The sequence below is a fragment of the Galleria mellonella genome, unplaced genomic scaffold (assembly GCF_026898425.1).
Source record: "Galleria mellonella isolate WM207_F2 unplaced genomic scaffold, CSIRO_AGI_GalMel_v1 utg28, whole genome shotgun sequence".
Taxonomy (NCBI): domain Eukaryota; kingdom Metazoa; phylum Arthropoda; class Insecta; order Lepidoptera; family Pyralidae; genus Galleria; species Galleria mellonella.
Window position 1 is genome coordinate 1,083,283 of NW_026442064.1, and position 21,884 is coordinate 1,105,166.

The 21,884-nt window shown below is 36.2% G+C and overlaps 1 protein-coding gene across 1 annotated transcript in view; it reads right to left on the reverse strand.

Annotated features, from left to right (window-relative positions):
• Nucleotides 1-21,884, reverse strand: part of LOC113517853 (dipeptidase 1-like) — a 273,938-nt gene that overhangs the window by 166,142 nt on the left and 85,912 nt on the right. Inside the window, exon 2 of the mRNA XM_052895408.1 lies at nucleotides 20,369-20,416. Within this exon, the coding sequence (XP_052751368.1) occupies nucleotides 20,369-20,416 (48 nt within the window). The remainder of the gene's footprint in view (nucleotides 1-20,368; nucleotides 20,417-21,884) is intronic.

Here is a 21,884-nt window from a genome sequence, read left to right on the forward strand (position 1 = left end):
TTAAACATTAAATGTCAGGACAAGCATATGTTTAAAATTAAACTCAAAGCCTGGCTTTTTGATAATGTGTTTTTATAATTTAAATGAATACTTTAATCTTAAAACTCATTAAATTAATAATTAATAATAATTGACATGTAAGCGAAATTGTGTTTATTTTATTTTAATTTGGTTATGATTATTCTTTGTCTTGTTAATTGTATTGTCAAATATTTCCTATTTATTTGTAATCAAGTAATGGTAATAGTATTTGAATGTTTTGATGTTAATATAATTACCTGTTCTTAAATTGTTGCATGCCTGATAGGGTATAACTGTTGATACTGATGTCAAATTCTAAGCAATGGTTACTGCTGTACGAGTATGTATGTACACAGTTAGCAATAAAATTCTATTCTATTATATTCTAAGAAAAAAATAGAAATAATTTAATGCAAAATTTAATGACATAAAATACATAACATACCTTAATAATAATACAATACATACAGTAATACACAAACTTTATTAAAATCAAGCTACGCCATTATTCCGTAAAATCAGTTTCAGGCTTCGTTACATACCATAAAACCACATAGGGGTGTCCTCAAACAACCGCTATTGAACCCTTTGTTATTATTTCCCTTATTCCGTTTTATTGTCTATTAAAAATAAAATAAATAAGTTTACGACTGTAACCTTTTTTGGGGTAGTCAGAAATATGGGTTGGTTATTGCCAATATGATGAGTTGCCGTAGAGTGGTCAGAAAACTAAACTAGAAAACCTAAGACCTTTCGGACGAGCACCAAGTTCCTTTTAAGGATGGCGGTGAACAAAATTAAGATCACTATGATGATTGCCGTGTGGTCCCGACAAAAAAATAGGCCACCTCCTATCCTGTGGGTATTTATTTATTTTATTTATTCATTAGTACAAATATGTGTACATGGCGGACTTAATGCTAAAAGCATTCTCTCTCAGTCAACCATAGGGAAGTGTCAGAATACTCGAATGCAGTACTAGTAATTATTGATATACATACATACTAAAATTACATATATAAACGAATAAATATATATGAATAACAAATATACTTACACATATATGATATATACTATATTATACACGAATTTGGGAATAATATAAAAGTCCTGAGTCCTCAGGAATGGCAAAGCATGAGGATACCCCTCATGCTTTGCCATTCCTGAGGACTCAGGTGTTATTCCTCTGTACCCAGTAAATTCACACCATATCCCACCCTTCAAACCGAAACACAGCCATTCAAACACAACTGCTTCACGGTTGAAACACGAATGGGACAGAGGTACGCAAGCAAATGACTTTGTACAAAGTCTCCCTCTGGTTTATTTTTCTGGAAAATAATCTTAAAAATCATAATCTTAAAAAATTAAGAACTGAAAATGTTGTCACGTGCGCTATTAGTATGTTAGTGGCGAGTTACCAATAAGCAACGATAGGTGAGGTTTAAGTCAGGCCAAGCGATCTTCATCGGGAACTAACCAAAATAGTTTTAGAGAAATCACATCGGATCTGACAGGAGATATTGCTTGTAATGGGGTCGTTTGTTCCCATAAGTAACAATCCCTCCTCTCTGTTATCGGATCGACTATAATCGAAACTTTAAATCAACACAAAAACTTTTTGGCGTCCGCCAAATCCGAACTGACGACCTTCGGGATCAGTGGAAAAAGGATTACTAGGGTTATATATAGGTCAAATAGCGCGTTTGTTTGTAACAGCCGCTATTAGGTAGACCTTTACGCGGACTGTTTTGGAAACCATTGTTAATTCCTCGTGAAGTCGTCATGATGGATCTCACTGGTGCCCCGTCAGAGTACTTCGGTTGTGCAGTTCAAATTGCCGTGAAGTCCCGACATAGAATGGGTAACCCCTTCCTTTCCCGCGGGTGAAGAAAGAGGCGACTAAGGGTGAGCGAGGGATGGCCAGTATCTCTATTAAAACATCGCCAAAAGCCTAACTGCGGTTGCCAACCCGCCTGCCAAGCGTGGCAACTACTGGCAAAATCCTCTTTATGAGGAAGGCCTATGTTCAGGAGCGGACAGTTAATATCTGATATGGTGATGATGATGAAGTCGGATTAGGTTTTTTTATATAACTTAGAATGCCAAACAAGCTGACGGCCCACCTGATGGAAAGTAGTAACTGTCGCCTATAGACATGAGCAGTACCATTGACATAACATTGTCATCCAGGGGAAAAAGGGATTGTTAGTAATGGAAACTGAGAATCCCATTGCTAGCAATATATCCAACCAGGTCGACCTCCTCGCGGTTCCCCCTGGAAACTATCATGATTAATTCCTGATGAATTCATCATGATAGGCTAACTGGCCTGTTTTCATCCTCATCTATCACCCTTCACTGGTGCCCCGCCAGCGTATACCATTAGCGCAGGCGGGGTTACCACTCCATTTTCATCCAATAAAAAAAAAAAAACATTGTCATCCATGATAAATTGCAGAGTCTATGTGATTTATAAGTGTTTGTTTATTACCTATTTATAGGTGACGGTTACCACTTTCCATCAGGTGGGCCGTCGGCTTGTTTGCCATTCTAAGTTGCTCAAAAAACCCTTAACGGTTTCAACAATCACTATGAAATTTGATATGATTCAAAATAGAACGTATAAGAGCGTGGGCTACATTTTATCACGATCTGTGAAAATATTCCGATCACGTGAACAAAATCGCGGGTAAAAGCCAGTACATGATAATTAATTCAACCTTTTGCCCTCAAACTCGCTACTTAGAACTAAACGAAGTGATAATCCCAAGGAAATACCACGCGAAGTGAAATGCCAAATGAATTTAATGACTGGAGTAATTCACGGTATTCCTTAACCAAATCTACAGGTAGCCATTGGTATTATGTATTATTATTTTTCGCATCCACCTCTCGTACATCAAACACAGACGGGCGTGAAAGTCGAGACAGACATATACGGTTACCACTTGGTGCGAGCAAGAGAAAAATAATAACAATGTCACCTTAGAGGCACAGGTAATCCAGGGACCTCCGGGAATACGTAATAAAGGTCTGTAATGGCCACGAGAGGGCTTTAATAGTAATTAGGCAATGTGACACCGGCTCTTTTTGTGCCTACGCCGCTTTTGTCTCAGAGAGGCCGGCGGTTTTAGTATTTTAATTTATGTATTCAAAATGCCTTTTCTGACACCATATAATCTTATAATATAATATTTTAAATGACAATTAAACAAGTTAAGGACGTAAATTTAACTTAAATAAAATAACTTGAAGACAATTTTAATGTAAGTCGTACGAAAGTATAAGCAAACATTTTTTTTTATATGGATGATAATGGAATGGGAACCCTGTCTGCGCTGACGGTATACGCTGGCAAGGCACCAGTGAGAGATGATAGGTGAGAACGAAAAGGCAGATCAGTTAGCCCATCGTGATAAATACACCTGGAATTCAGCACGATGGTTTCCAGGTGGGACCACGTGGAGGTCGACCTGACAGTGTATACTGCTAACAATGGAATTGGTAGTTCGTATTACTAACAATCCCTTTCCCAATGCAAAATGTTGTATAGTCGATTTCAATAGAACCTTATAATAATGTAAACAATTCTCAAACATGCTTGGAAATGTGAGCATTATTTTGACAATCTTCTTCGAGATAAATCAAAATTGCCGTACTGGCCAGGTACATGCGGGCAGCAGCCGACAAGTTGTATGAAAATCCATATCTGTCGTGTTTTGCGGCCAGATAAATTACTATGTAAACTCATATCTGTCCTGTAATTTAAAAATGGAATGATCTTTTACTTCGAAACATGGCTACCAAGGAGGTAACTAATACAAGGTTTTATTTAAATTTCGAACTGCCTTGCAAATAGAAAGCTGTTTATTGAAAAAAAAAAACAAAGGAACATTATGGCGCGTGAAAACTTATTATTGTTCGTTATTCGTCATTGAAGTTAAAAAGTTAAATTGTGTTTTTGATTTCCGCGCATTGTTTGAGAAAAGTGTTATACAAGCCTTAGCCACAACTAGGCATTGATGGACTCGCATATGTGTGCCTCGGCTATGCCTCGGCCCACATTTGCACGTTCGTCCATCAATGCCTCAGTTGCTGGCCACTGCAGTAATGTACTATTCCTAACATACGACAGTCTACTTAAGTTCAATAGTAGTATAAATAAAATATTAATTATTTAATTGAATATTTTGATTTACTAATCTCATTCATCATCATCATCATAACAGCCGTTCACTGTCCACTGCTGAACACAGGCCTACTCCATAAGTGGGATTTCACCAATAGTCGCTCCTCCTGGGCGGATGGGGTTTTTTTTTTGATGGGTGAAAATGGTATGGTAGCCTGCGCTAACGGGATACGCTGGCGGAGCACCAGTGAAGGGTGATAGATGAGAATGAAAACAGGCCAGTTAGCCCATCATGATGAATTCATCAGGAATTAACCATGATAGTTTCCAGGGGGAACAGCAAGGAGGTCGACCTGGTTGGGTATATTGCTAGCAATGGGATTCTCAGTCTCCATTACTAACAATCCCTTTTCCCCCTAATGTTATATGTTTATATCCTGCAATTTTATTACCGACTTTTAAACCGACATAGCCATTCAAACGTAACTGCTTCACGATAGTAACTCGAGTGGGATAGAGGCATCCATGCAGGCGAATTTTGTTTGCATGGTTAATTCTATCCCACTAAAACTTTTTTTAAATGCTGAATTTATTTCTCTTACAAATATTAGCTCGTCACTTACGTTCATTATATTTTCCAGTTAATTTTAATGGATTTTCCATAGAGTAGAAACCGCATATTTGGTGGTATTTCATTGAATGACACTTGTATTGTCCACAATTGACATAGATTATCGTAAATACTCGTAGATACGCCAATCACATTGTAATTATGATATAAATATACTTTTTAAGCATCCCGAAGATAAATCTTGGATAATTAGAATATTATAATATTGTGCAATGAAGAATAAATAAATAAATAACACCATCAGCATCGTATCAGCCGTTTTCAAATCGGTTCACTACTGACGGAGTTATGAGAGAAGAAATATTAGAAATAAACCATACAACCTAATCGAGAACCTGCTTTTCGAAGTTGGCTAAAAACTGTAACACAGCATTATAAAACAAAGCCTTAATTCTCGGTAAAAGCCAGCCCCTTCTAAACATCTTCGATTTGATATTAATCATTCCCTGAGAACTCCATTCTGTGGCGCATTCCTTAATAATCTTCTGTAATAATTTATGTTTTCCCGAAGATTAAGCTATATATATATATATATATATATATATATATATATATATATATATATATATACACATATATCTTTAGAGGACGCTCCCTAAGGATATGTCGAGGAGGAAACACGAAAAATTATTATCTAGTACAATGCTTATGTTGTGAAAATATAGGGAACATTAAAGTATATCAATTCAAAAACATTTTCAGAGTTTAATAACCTATTTACATAATAAAACAGCTAACCTACTAAGTCAGTAAAAGTTTTATATACATATATCGCCTTCTTGTGTGTTATATTAGATGGTGTTGCTTGTGTAAAGAGACTGTTTTCTTTACCATATTGTTCAAAATCTGTGTTTTTCAATCTTTTTCATGACACGACCGCCTTACATAGATAGATAGATAGATGCTCTTTATTGTTTCCTCCAAAAGATTACAATAGTAAACTTATTATAAATATAAATAATTACATGAAATAATCACAATGAGAAAACAATGGGCGGCCTTATCGCTAAGAGCGATCTCTTCCAGGCAACCTTTGGATGGAGAGGGGTAATAAACAGTTTGAAGTTCTATTATTTCTTAATATAGAGACTATACATACATGTGATAAAGTAAAATATATATCCCTACTCAATCCTAATAATAATAATTCCCCTTAGTACGTAAAAATATCTTGCGACCCCCTACCCTCCACGGTTTCGAATGTGTATGAATTTTATTATAGTACAATTATAAAATCCGTACAGTTGTATTTACATTCACAGTTAGGTATCGATAAAATAAAATAAATAATACATAATAAAATATCTGAAACAGACATGTAATCGACGTCTGTTATACATACTTCATTATGTATTATTGATTGATTGATGTTTCTACAGAACTGTTGATTTTTCACTGCTTCGCGACCTTCCGCGACCAGGGGGGAAAGGGATTGTTAGTAATGGAGACTAAAAATCTCATTGCTAGCAATATACCTAATCAGGTCGACCTCCACGCGGTTCCCCCTGGAAACTATCATGGTTAATTCCTGATGAATTCATTATGATGGGCTAACTGGCCTGTTTTCATTCTCATCGATCACCCTTCACTGGTGCTTCGCCAGCGTATCCCGTTAGCGCAGGCGGAGTTACCAATCCATTTTTATCTAACAAAAAAAAGACCTTCCGCGACCCCCTTTGTAGGGACCAAGGGGTCGTGCCCCACACTTTGAAAAACACTGTTTTAGATTATCTGTTTTGTAGGTGTGTGAGTGTAATATGGTATTCAAATTTTCTATGAGTGTATATTGTTACACTTTACAGGTTCGACTAGCAGGTTTTTTTTTATGGATGATAATGGAATGGTAACCCCGCCTGCGCTATCGGTATACACCGGCGGGGCACCAGTGAGGAATGATAGGTGAGGATGGAAAGGCAGGTCAGTTAACCCATCGTGACTATTTCAATGATAAATTAGTCACGATAATTTCCAGGGAGAACTGTCTGGAGGTCGATCTAGGAGGGTACATTAATAGCAATGGGGACTAACTTGCCAAATACTAACAAACCCTTCCCCCTCGACAAGCATGTTTCGCACCAGAGGGAGACTTTGTACAAAAGTCGATTGCTTGGGTACCTCTGTCCCATTCGTGTTTCAACCGTAAAGCAGTTGTCTTTGCATGGCTGTGTTTCGGTTTGAAGGGTGGGATATGGCGTGATTTTACTGGGTACAGAGGAATAACACCTGAATCCTCAGGATTGGCAATGCATGGGGGGTATCATGGATGAAACAGTATACTCTGTTATGTCCATGGTACTGCTCATGTCTATAGGCGACGGTTACCACTTTCCATCAGGTGGGCCGTCAGCTTGTTTGCCATTCTAAGTTATATAAAAAAAAATCCCTCTTCGCCAATATCGCTGGCAAGTCAAGTGAAAAGGGACGGGCGAGAAACTTAGCTATTTCTCTTTCAAATATGCAATTCTGTATTTTGTGTAAATACAAAAAATTTTTTTTTACAACACAGGGGGCAAACTTGCATACGGCTCACGTGATGGTAAGTGACTACCGCCGCCCATGATCACCCACAACACCAACGGCATTGCAGGTGTGCTGCCGGCCTTCTAAAAAGGTATATGCTTAAATACTGTAGATGCATAAAAAACACGATGTTACGAACATCTTTTCAACGGTACTCGATCCCCGAGTCTCACGTAAATAAACAATTGTTTCTTATCGTCCTATTTATTGGCAAACAAAATTTCAAACACACTACTGCTATTGTACAGTCAGCTTTATATTTTATTAAAAAAAAAACGCTATTTGAATCCCATGCCTTTACTCGCGTTAATTTTTGAATAGTCTAAAACGAAGCCGCTATCAGTTCTTGTCTGTTTCTCCGCTTACTTTTTAAAAACCACGCAACGGATTTTTACATGGATTCGATTGTGTTTTTAGATTTTTATAACGAGGATTTGTAAAACAATTTGCACTCGTAAGAAGCTAGAGAGGGCTGCTTGATAATAAATAAATAAATTTTAAATTAATTAAATAAGTTAATAAAATATAACTATTCCCTATATCATTGTATACCTATTTTATTTAAATATCAGTTTGGTAGTTTATGCTTTAAAAAGTGATAAACATCCTACCAGGGTTATAAAACTTTCATGTTTATAATATTACTACAATCCTGTATATATTTTTTCAAATTTGATATATCAATATAAACGACGGCGACTGTACACGAGACAGCCGCGGAAAGCGGCGGGCTGTTAAATATTTCGACCCGTATTTATAACACCGTTTTGCAGGGAATTGGGTATTTTTGATTTCGGCCGGGGGAGTGATAAGTGAATTCACATGTCAACAAAGGGTGCATAAGGTAAGGGGGTGATAACTTGGGGGAAATTGCGACTGCCTCGCGTGTGAACGGCTCACGGGCTATGTTAACATGACAAAAGGAATGGCAGCCGACGACGTAATGTGTGACACCCGCTTGAATATTGGCGTTTTCTACACGCTCTTGTTTTAACAATTGTTAGATACTGCTTTTTGGACGACTTCGTTCACATGTATCTTATGTTTATTATTATTTCAGCCGTTAACAGTCCACTGCTGGGCATAAGCCTTCCCTTTAGACGGATTAGCAACCGCCGTTAGGCTTTTAGAGATATTTTATGAGGAACGCTGCTGTCCTTCCTCAACCTCCCTTAGTCGCCTCTCACAACACCCACGGGAATGATAGGGGCAGCCCATTCTATGCCGGGGCGCACACGGCGATCTTATGTTACTAATATATTTTTTTATGTAACTTAGAATGGCAAACGAGCTGATGGCCCACCTGATTAAAAGTGGTAACTGTCGCCTATAGACATGAGCAGTACCATGGACATAACAGAGTATACTGTTTCGCATATGATACCCCCCATGCGTTGCCATTCCTGAGGACTCAGGTGCTATTCATCTGTACCCTGTAATTTCACGCCATATCCCACCCTTCGAACCGAAACACAGCCATGCAAACACAACGCGTCACGGTTAAAACACGAATAGGACAGAGGTACCCAAGCAATCGACTTTTGTACAAAGTCTCCCTCTGGTAATTTAATAATAACTCTTTCATTCTTCATCATCATCAACATCATTTAAGCCTATAACTGTCCACTGCTGAATATAAGCCTCCTCATTGGGAGGGTTTTACCAGTAATTGCCACGCTTGTCAGACGGATTAGCAACCGCAGTTAGGCTTTGAAAATATTCTAAGAATGACGCTACTGTCCATCCCCCGTCATTCTCTTTGTCACCTCTTATGACATCCACGGGAAAGGAAGGACAAGTTCATACCAATATTATAAATATAAATATAGGCTCTTGTTGCCAGAATTAAATTACTCGAAAGTCCTAATTAATGGGTTCTCAGAAGATTATTCTGAGAAATTAATTTTGAGTAAAAACAATATGTGTCTATTATATTAAATAATTTTGAATAATAACGAACACACACAATGTATTTTATCTATATTTCTTCTTTTTTTATTATTATATTTTTCTATAAAATTTCGCGGCTCACTTTTAGTCACAACAGAATATCAATATTTTGCTCTTTTAGGGCAAATCAATAAGTTGAGTTGTGACCATTTTGTGTTACTATGGCACACGCATGAAGGGAAAAAAAATTATTTATTTTATTTCTTTTTTTATTTTTCGTACATTTTTTTTTATGCAACTTAGAATGGCAAACAAGCTGACGGCCCACCTGATGGAAAGTGGTAACCGTCGCCTATAGACATGAGCAGTACCATGGACATAACAGAGTATACTGTTTCGCCCATAATACCCGCCATGCGTTGCCATTCCTGAGGACTCAGGTGTTATTCCTCTGTACCCAGTAAATTAACGCCATATCCCACTGTGTGTTGTTTGTGTACTATAAATAATGCAAATAAATTATCTATCTATCTATCTATCTATTAACAAAGGCTCTGACTGGACACTATAAACTAAACAACCATATGTCCCAACTAGGCTTACGCCCAAAAAGTGTTTGCAGATTTTGTCACAGTGAGGAAGAAACGCTGCAGCACTTAATGTGTGGCTGTAGCCCACTCATACATAAACGATATATCTCCTTTGGGAAATACACTTTATGTTTTGAGGAAATGAAAAACATCGCTACAAAAAAAAACATTTTAAAATTCCTCTCATTGATAGGAATTAGCAGCGAACTTTAAAAAAGGACGGAAAGGTCGCAGTGTCACAGGTTTTTCTGCATGGAAAAATCTCGTCTTTCAATAATAATAATAATAAATATACACATACCTACATAGGTACGTGAAGAGCGAAAATATGGCTCATCTAAAAAAGGTAACATTACCTCCAGAGTTTCATGTTCCCGTTAATTTATTAAAATATACGACCCGAATGGATAGGCGTTCTTGCAAATCAATGAGGGTCAGTGATAGCGCCGAATTTGCATTTTTGCTTATTGATGGAAAAAAAAAAACGGACGCCCCCAAAAACGGGCAGTGAATGGTTCTGTTTGTAAATGGAATGGAACAGATAATAAAAAAAATTAATTCGATTCACGTACATATATATCTAGTACATTACGGATATATATATATATATATATATATATATATATATATATATATATATATATATATATATATATATATATATATATATATATATCCCCCTTTCCCCTCTCACACAGTCAGTTATTAGAATGTACTTCTTCTGAATGAAACTGTTTTATGCCCAATAAATGTTATTCTTTGTTTCGATTAATATTCTAAAACGAACCGATGAATATTTCGTGGATAGATGAAAAATATTGAAATTTAAAATGCGCATATATTATTCTATTCATTAATAGCTTTTACCCGTTTTATCTGAGTGGCCAATGGACGCGTAAGTTCACTGACCGCTGTAAATAGCAGTCTTACCCCCTTATTCATTAAAACATAAGATAATCTCTTTTGTTTGTTTTGTTATGCAACATAGAATGGCAAACAAGCTAACGGCCAACCTAATGGAAAGTGGTAACCGTCGCCTATAGACATGAGCAGTACCTTAGACATAACAGAGTATACTGTTTCACCCATGATACCCCTCATGCGTTGCCATTCCTGAGGACTCAGATGTTATACCTCTGTACCCTGTAAATTCACTGCCATATCCCACCCTTCAAACCGAAACACAGCCATGTAAATATAACTGCTTCATGGTAGAAACACGAATGGAACAGAGGTACCCAAGCAAACGACTTCTGTACAAAGTCTCTCTCTGGTTAGAAAGTGAAAAAAGAAAGTGATAAAATCGTGCAATAGTTAAAATAGGTTCGTAAAAGGTTTTAGTTTTTATGAATAAACAGATATTCCAACCTATTGATAAGGATTATGCAAAGTATTTGTAGTACATTTGTGCTGCCAAATTTCACAATAATTCGCTAAGTTGATATAAGATGATAGATAAATAACCTTTATTACCATTATTAAGAAAATAAAAAATTAAAACAACAAAAAGAAAAAAAAGAACAATTAATGTTGCTGGTAATAGGAGCCGCCTCAGCTGTTGCTATATATGTACAGCTCCAGCGAGATGTACCTGTATAGCGCTGATTTTCAGGCGGCCCCTTAACTCCTTTACCTTTAGCATGCGTGCTGGTCGCCAATACCTATTTCCCGGATGGGAGACTCAACACGCTTAACAACAAATACATAAAACATTACAACAAATACACAAAACATTACATTTAGACGTCAAGAAGTAACAAAATAAGACTTACAGAAGACTTACAGAAGTAACACTGTCACATTTATAATATTAGTAAGGCTTAGATAGAGCTGGTAAAATGGTAAAATTTTTGTCAGCTGATTGTCAAATTAGCTGTCAAAGAAAGAGCGGCCCATTCTATGCCGGGAGTATACTGCAAAGTAAATACGTACTCAAAAAATATTCATATACTCCGTAAAAAAAAGATTGCTTTTTCTCTATTCAACAAGACAATCGGACAGTCGTCAAAATAAAAATAATTGGGCGAATTTGGAATGTCGTAAACTGCAGACGAGGGTTCAGTCCGTTTGTTCCGTTTCGCGACGACTATTACTCGAGGTGTTCCATTTCTGAGGTTAATTTTTAATGACATCGTAAAGAACTGTATTTTTTTATGTTTCACTAAGTACACCTTTGTTATATCTGAATTATTTCATATAATCTTTCTAGGCATATTATCTTTAACACAGTCTATTCTTTTTTTAGGTCTACCTTTACTATTATAGTCATATGAAATGAAATGAAATGAAATGAATTTATTTTGCTAGAATGTAGGTAGTTTTTACAGAAAATAAAACTTAAGAGCAAAAGTGTCAATTACATCTTTAGTATAGGTTGTCAATTGTACATTTGTTTTTTTAGTAAAATATTCATTAATATTATAAAAACAATTAAATAAATAAACATACTAGCGGCCCGTCTCGGCTTTTTAAAAAGTGGTTATTGTGACATAACGATAATAGTAAGACATATAGTATCACGAAGTTTTTTGTAGTAATAGATATTTTCTTCAATATTGTAAAACATACTTTTGTTCTATCACCAATAGTTTCCGAAGCGCACGCGACAAAAGATATTTTATAGCGTTTTTTTACACCTTGAGTTACGTTACTAAAGTTTTAGTAAAGATCCCTAATCTTTTCTAGCAATAAATATAGCCTATGTTACTCAGGGTGAATGCAGCTTTCTAATGGTGAAAGAATTTTTGAAATAGGCAAAGTAGTTTTTGAGTTTATTCATTACAAACATATATACACACAAAAATACAAATCTTTCCTCTTTATAATATTAGTTTGGATTTCAAACGTAATAATATTGTAAGTAGGTGATGTCTGCACATAGGAAAAAATTATATGAGAGGGTCTAAATAAGAGCATTCCGACACCACGCAAAGACTACTAAAGACATGAATAACACCATAAACCTCACGTGATACACTGCACTATTATTCCCATGGGATACGTCATGCATTTTCATTCCTGAGTCCTATGATGTTACGCCTCTTTATTCCGTAATTTTACTGTCTCATCCCACCCTTCAAATCGAAACACAGCTATGTAAATACAACTGACTTACGACAGGGGGGAAAGGGATTGTTAATAATGGAAACTGAGAATCCTATTGCTAGCAATATACCCAACCAGGTCGACCTCCTCACAGTTCTTCCTGGAAACCATCATAGTTAATTCCTGGTGAATTCATCATGATGGGCTAACTAGCCTGTTTTCATTCTCATCTATATCTATATATATATATCATATATATATATATATATCATATAAATATATATATATATATATATATATATATATATATATCATATAAATATATATATATATATATATATATAAATATATATATATATATATATATATATATATATATATATATATATATATATATATATATATATATATATATGGGTTTCCCATGGGTGTCGTAACAGGCGACTAAGGGAGCGCGAGAGTAGGGCAGCAACGTCTCTTTTAAAACATCACCAAAGCCTAACTGCGGGTGTCAATCCGCCTGCCAAAGAGTCGCAACTATTGGCAAAGGCTTATGTTTTGCAGTGGACACGATATATATATATATATATATATATATATATATATATATATATATATATATATATATATCGCATTCAAACTTTATTAACTGGATCCGCACCTTTCAGTTATTGTTAATTAAATACCAAGTACAGTATTGTGAATGAAATAACTATAATTGATTGCCACCCTTTGTCGGATACAAAGGTGCTGGGGAAAAACGTAACAATACTAAGAAAAATGGTCGGACTAACGATCGCTGGCTTAATGTTGATAAATTATGTGCCGAACTTGTCTGTTTTGGAAACTTTGGTAATAGACACGAGCGTGTACAGCGTGTTATAATCCTTCGATCGCAGTGCTGTACCAACAAATCTAAAAAGTTGGGGGGAAACGGATTCTCAGTAATGGGGTCTAACTGACCCATTATCGGCAATACATCCTATCAGGTCGCCTCCACGTGTTTCCCCCCGGAAACCATCGTGGTTAATTCTAGTGGAATTCGTCACGGTGGGCTAACTGACCTGCTTTCATCCTCACCTATCATCGCTCACTGGTGCCCCGCCAGTGTTTACCGATAACGCAGACGGGGTTACCATTTCATTATCATACATTAAAAAAAAACCTAAAAAGTTTCACTAAAGAAGTATGGTTCAAAAAGCAAATATAAATTTTGAAACTTCTATATTAATCGAGACATTAAATTGTTGAGTCTATTTTTTTAAATGACTTGTAAGAAGTTTTAAATTCGATTGTATTTTTTTTTACAACACTGGTGGCAAACGATCATGTTGCTCACGTAATGGTAAGTGACTACCGCCGCCCATGATCACCCACAACACTAACAGTATTGCAGGTGTGCTGCCGGCCTTTTAAAGAGGAATATGTTCTATTCTTGAAGCTTTTTTTTTTATGTTTGTTTCCCACTAACTCTGTCAGTTATAAATAATTTTTGAAAATTTTATTTTTATCTAAAAAAGTATACTTTCATACTAGTCCCATAGGAATTTTATTAAACTTTGGTTCAGTTGTTTAGTTGTCAACTGGTTTTGTTACATTTGAACTTTTTTTTTTTTGTAGAAAACAATCTTAAATTATTGTAGATTTGAAATTTCGATTTGTGTAATATCTATCCTAACATGTTCTACAGTATGAACAAATTCTTGGTTTTGATATCACTTCCTTAGTCACCTCTTACGACACCCATGGGAAAGGAAGGGCTGGAGGTTCACTTACCATCAGGTGAGTCGCATTCTCGTTTACCATCTGTGTTATATAAAAAAAGGTGTTTGCTTTTATAACCGTGACAGTTTCGAGGTTAATTTGATATATCGACATCAGGATCGCGACCTCTAGACGTTTTGTGACCGATCACGTTGAAAATTGGCATTGAAACGTCTAGAATAAAGATAGAAAATTAAAAAGAAATTCCGAGAACAATTCCATTTTGTATGACTTCATAAAGAACGAGGGTCTCGATTTGGTAGTCTCTTTAATCGACATCAAATAAGAAGGTTCTTTATTCGATTGCATATTTGTTTTATTTATTTATTAATTTATTGCATTCGTAGAATATAATGAATGAATGAATGAGTATACTTTATTTGCATTATACAATATAGGAAATAAGCAAGGCAGTTTACAAACACAACGATACAATTGTACAAGTACAGTAAGGCGGTATTGTATGGAACTCGTTAAAAGAAAGAAAGAAATATTTTTTTCAGGTAAACTTATATTTAAGCATTTTCGAATTGTGTTTTTTTCGTTATCTTATTGCCCATTCGAAACGTAATTTCAGCCAAGCAGTACCAGCAAGAAATTTAGTTGTTGCTTTTTTAAAAAGTTTAAATATATAAATAATTGAATACAAGATATTAAGCAGTATCATTTCATAAATATATTTATATATATTTATAAATTTTCATACTAATAGTTATATATTATGTATACGCGTGTCGTGGCGGCCTTTAATTGAGGCAGCATATTATAATGTAACCTTATTATAATGTATTTTAAGTAGATATAAATGTATGCTTTGTTGGTTGCCCTTAAATAAATAAATAAAGTAAAATAAAAATATTATTCCAATATTCCCAACTCAACTAATTATTTCCTAATTAATCCTTGGTGTATTGTAAACTTTACCGATTAAGAAAATTTATGTGTTTGTAACCATTTTTTTAAGAAAATTTTAGAGATAGGAAACTGACTTGGGTGATGATAAGAAATTTAAAAAGTAACGTTAATTAACATTTATCTAGCAACGATTTTGATAAAATTTCTATAGGAATAGTAATAATAATAATACTCTTTATTGCGCATAATAGAGATGTATACAAGAAGTATTTATACAGAATGTGCATATACAAAAGGCGGCCTTATCGCTAAAAGCAATCTCTTACAGACAACCTGGCGTAAATAATGGACAAGTACATGTGAGAGAAAGGTAGATGGCGCTAGTCAGACACAGTAAATACAAAAAAGGAATCAAACAAAAATGCAAAATATTCTAAACATAAAAATAAGATTATAATACATAAACATAGATATAATATATATATATATATATATATATAGTAGTCATTCAAATGAAAAAAGAATTTTTCATATCGGTTTATAAATGACGAAGTTACGAGGCAATAAACACAAAAAGCGGAATAGAGAACCTTCTTTTTTGAAGTCGGCTAAAAAACATACCTAAAAAGATGAGCATCATAGGACGAATACAGGAAAAACCCTCATCCCTTAACCAGAACCAGTAGCGAAACGGGAACAACAATTACGTAAAGTGAAAGATAACCAGTAACGTTGTCTTGCCATCGTGTGTTTACTAACTTTCATTAACTTTTACTGCAAGAATCCATTTATTTAACAAGAAACCCATTGGTGTGAGGAGTGGAGTTAATAATTGCCTATAATTGGGGAAAGGGATTCTTAGTAATGGAGACTGAGAATCCCATTGCTAGCAATATACCCAACCAGGTCGACCTTCTCGCGGTTCTCCCTGGAAACTATCGTAATTAATTCCTAATGAATTCATCATGATGGGCTAACTGGCCTGTTTTCATTCTCATCTACCACCCTTCACTGGTGCTCCGCCAGCGTATCCCGTTAGCGCAGGCGGTGTTACCATACCATTTTTACCCAGCAAAAAAAAAATTGCCTATAATTATTAAGTAAATTCGACCTAGTTTTGTACAGACTAGCCGAAAGTTTACCCAATCATACACACTCTCACGCCGTTAGTTGAATTTGTCAAACTTTAATTACTCTAAATTGATTGTACGCACTCATTTTGAAATGACTTAACCACAGAGTAAATATCTGTACAGAGTTAATCTTTAACTAATAGGTAATATCGTCGACTTAATTAATTTATGTAACAAGATATACATCGGTTTGAGGCGTGGAGTTAATAATTGCCTATGATTGTTCAAGTAAACTCCATTCAGCTCGGTACAGAGTAGCCGACATTTCAGACTTTCACGTAATAACTGCATTTATATATTAATAATTATTATAATTGTAATGTAATCATGTAATTTTCTGTGATGTAACTATTAAAGCTTCAAATTACTTAGTTGGGCTATGAGAAGGGTTTCTTTTATGGGTGAAAATGGAATGGTAACCTCGCCTGCGCTAACTGGATACGCTGGCGGAGCACCAGTGAAGGGTGATAGATGAGAATGAAAACAGGCCAGTTAGCCCATCATGATGAATTCATCAGGAATTAACCATGATAGTTTCCAGGAACCGCGAGGAGGTCGACCTGGTTGGGTATATTGCTAGCAAAGGGATTCTCAGTTTCCATTACTAACAATTCCTTACCCCCAACTATGAGAAGGGTTATGCTCGGTGCTTCTTTGCATGACAGAATCCGAAACGAGGATATCCGCAAAAGAACCAAAATAACCGACATAGCCCGAAGGATAAGCAAGCTGAAGTGGCAATGGGCTGATCATTTAACTCGAAGAACCGACAACCGATGGGGAAGAAAGATTCTTGAGTAGCGACCACGTACGGGTAAACCCAATATAGGACGACCCTCCCACTAGATGGAGTGACGACCTGAAATGCGTTGCAGTGAGTCAGTGGATGCAGGTGGCTCAGGACCGCCTTTATGGCAGTCTATGGGGCAGGCTTATGTTCAGCAGAGGACGAATAATGGCTGAAATGGTGATGATGATGAAATTGATATTATATTTTGCACTTCTTTTGGAATGATGTAACCACAGAGTAAATATCTAAACGGAATCAATTTTCTTATAGGTATACGTAATCCGCTAATTAAACAAGAAACCTTTTGACGGTTGAAGTGGAGTTAAAATTGTTTGTGATTGTTTGCTTAAATCCGACCCAGTTTCGCACCGGCCGGCTGGAAATTTCAAGCAATTTAAAGCACTCTCCAGATAGCTCTCTAATTTGTTAAATTAGATAATTATTCCGAACTAGCCGACCCGGCGACAGACCCGCTGCCCTGTCCAAATTGCGTTTTTATTTTTCTTCTTTATAAACCTTAATCGGATTATCGCGAACATAGTAATGTGAGTCCAGTCCGTTCTTAACTTTTCGACCTAAGTGTATAGATTTCAGGTCAAGCCGTGTAGATTCTAGCATAGAATAGACTATCCATTCGTCACCCAGTCGTAAGGGGCAACTAAGGGAGCTTATGGTGGAGGAGTGGCTAGCAGCGTCTCTTTTAAAACGTCACCAAAACCAACTGCGATTGCCAATCCGCCTATCAAGCGTTTTTCTATGCAACTTAGAATGGCAAACAAGCTGACGGCCCACCTGATGGAAAGTGGTAACCGTCGCCTATAAACATGAGCAGTACCATGTACATGACAGAGTATACGATTTCGCCCATGATACCTTCCATGCGTTGCCATACTCGAGGACTCGGGTGTTATTCCTCTGTACACTCTAAATTCACTGCCATATCTCACCCTTCACACCGCAATATGGCCATGCAAACTACAAGTGCTTCACGGTGGAAACACGAATAGAACAGAGGTGCCCAACGAAACAAGTTTTGTACAGTGTCCCTCTAGTTGCGAGGCAACTAATATAAACCAAACCCCTCTCTTATGGGGGAGGCTGTGTTCATCAGTGGACAGTTATGGACTGATACAACAATATAGACTTTGTTTACACGGTATTAAAAATTTAATTGCTTCGTAAAAATAAAATCTCGTTATTAATTAACTTTTAAAAGAGTAACTGTTGAGTTTTTGCGGGCTCTTCTCAGCAGAGAACAACCTTCTGTACCGTGCAGGGGATTAAAGAAATATATGACAATTTGAAAATGTAAACAACTCTATTTAAATAAAGATAATTTGAATTAAAAATTATTTTCACTAATGATCTTATAACTGTCGATGGTAATTAACACATATTATGGTTTATTTGAACAGTTCTGATATTAACATTTGATTTTTAAATACCATATAATCCTAACTAACTATCATGGGGGAAGGGGATTGTTAGTAATGGGCTCTTATTGACCCATTGCTAGCAATACATACTAACAGGTCGACCTCTACGCGGTTCCCCCTGGAGACCGTCGTGATTAATTCTAGTGGAATTCTCACCTGTCATCCCTCACTGGTGCCCTGCCAGCGTATCCCGATAGTGCAAGCGGACTTATCATTCCATTATCACTTTTAAATGTTAAAAAAACTGAACTACCATTGATTTTTAACTTACTAACTATAAGATAAAAAATATAAGAACAAAGATTCTAATAAGTAATCTAAAATAAAAAGTTTTTAATAAAACTTTTTTTAGTTACTAATGCATTTTGTAACAGCCTGTATATACAACAACAATGATAGGTCGACTAGAATCTAGCTAATAATAAACTAGGCGAATATTCTTTAATATATTCAGTTAATGAACAAACAAACTTTCAACTAATTAGATATTAAAGTTTATTATACATACTCCATAAACAGACTGGGTAACTTAAACAAACACATAATAAGTAATAGAGGTGGGAATAGCCATCCCACATCCTAATATATAGGATAGATACTACCCAGTGGTCCCGGCATAGAATGGCCCACCCCTATCTCTCCCATGAGTGTCGTAAGTGGCGACTAAATGGTCGAGGTATGGACAGAAGCGTCCATCTTAAAACATTCCCAAATCATAACTGTGGTTGCCAACTCGCCTACCAAGCATAGCAATTAATGGCAAAACCTATGTCTTCAACCTATGTGTTCAACAGCGGGCAGTTAACAGCTAATATTATGTTAACAGCTGATATTTTTTTTTATACATCTTAGCAAACAAGCTGACGGCCCACCCGATGGAAAGTGGTAACCGTCGCCTATAGACGTGAGCAGTACCATGGACATAACAGAGTATACTGTTTCGCCCATAATATCCCCTACACGTTGTCATTCCTGAGGACTCAGATGTTATTCCTCTGTACCCTGTAAATTCACGCCATATCCCACCCTTCAAACCGAAACACAGCAATGCAAACACAACTGCTTCACGGTAGAAACACGAATGGGACAGAGGTATGCATGCAAACGACTTTTGTACAAAGTCTCCCTCTGGTAAATATTGGATAACAGACATTTACCATATTATATATATATATATATATATATATATATATATATATATATATATATATATATATATATATATATATATATATATATGTGTGTTATTAAAACTATTGAGGACAGAAGGGAAAAAATGTTAGGACACTTGATACGACACGACGAACTTATGAACATTATAATAGAAGATAAGATAGACGGAAGAAGGGGGAGAGGGAGACCGAGACATAGTTACATCAGGCAGTTCAAGGAAGGAGTTGGTGTCGTGTCGTATCAAGAGGTGAAGAGACTCGCTGAAAATCGTAGTGAGTGGCAAGAGCTCCATCGACAAGAGCGCAGCTCTTAAATGGATAGATAGATAGATATATGTGTGTGTGTGTTACCTACACTTCTAATAATACGTAATAGAATATTCACTTACCTCGGGACAAAAAGTTCAACACTCTAATTCTCTTCCTTGACGTACGACCTGTAACAGATAGTTAATTTATTACTAATATTTAATGCCCAAGTTTTTTGATGTAAATGTTTTATTTTATCACTAGCATTTACCCGCGAGTTCGTCCACGTAACCGGAATATTTTTACTGATCAGGATGAAAAGTAGTACATATTCTTCTCCATTCTAGAACAGAATAACGGTAGGAGAGGGAAAAGGGATTGCTAGTAATGAGGTCTAAGAGCCCCATTGCTAGCAATATACCCTCTCAGGTCGACCTCCACGCGGTTTCCCCTAGAAACCATCATTGTTAATTCTTGTCGAATTCATCATGGTGGGCCAACTGACCTGCATTCATTCTCACCTATCATCTTCTATTGGTGCAACTTAGAATGGCAAACAAGCTGACGGCCCACCTGATGGAAAGTGGTAACCGTCGCCTATAGACATGAGCAGCACCATGAACATAACAGAGCACACCGTTTCGCTCATGATACCCCCCCTGCGTTGCCATTCCTGAGGACTCAGATGTTATTCCTCTGTACCCTGTAAATTCACCCAGTTTACAAGCGATCCTACTTTTTATTAAGCGAGCCCACAGACTGCTTGCAATTTATAGTAAAAAAAAAATCGATTAAGTGCGAGTCGGATTCGCGCAACGAGGGTTCTGTACAAAATTTTCAACTTTAATTTTTTTTTGTGTAATAACGACAAATTTACTTTTTTCGGACTTTTCCCTTTACTTGTGCTACATGACTTTGCTTCTTGCCAAATGTCATCATTCTAGGTCAACGAGAAGTAACCTATAGGTTTTGATTCCCTTTGCGAATGTCAAAATATGCGATATAAATGGAACATAAACGGCCGTACTTTTTTATTGCGTCGATTTAGAAGCTTCGTTTTTTCACTGCTTTAAGAGATTGCAGACCTGAGTGTATGATATTAATTTCAACATGATACCTCCACGTGTTCCAAAAAGGGTCTTGACAGATGAACGGACGGGCAACGGAGTGATCCTATAAGGGTTCCGTTTTTGCCATTCGAGATACGGAACCCAAGAAAAAAGGTTCTGAATTAAATAATTTCGAGATAAATCATTTATAATTTGAAACGTACAAGATGACGTCGATGGCGGCGTTTCATTAAAGGACACACCATTACGACCGGGTGAACCGTGACGGGCTTCGATTAACTAGTACCCGTTTTCTATCTGCTACTGTTAACAAAGATTTAACCCGACCCGCCGTCGTCGGGTGCAGTTAATTAAGAAAATCGTTAAAAAGACCGATATTCTGTCCGGAGATAGATTTTTTATGATCGCCACTCTAATGTCGCAGTGTGTTACTTTGTTTTTAAATTTTAATTGAGTGTAAATTATATCTTTTTAATTGTCTTTATGTGGAATATAAATTAAATTTATATACCGTTTACAAACCCTTTTGAATTATCATTTTTCTTACGTCGATATCGAGATTTCTTTTTATACATCTTAGAATTAG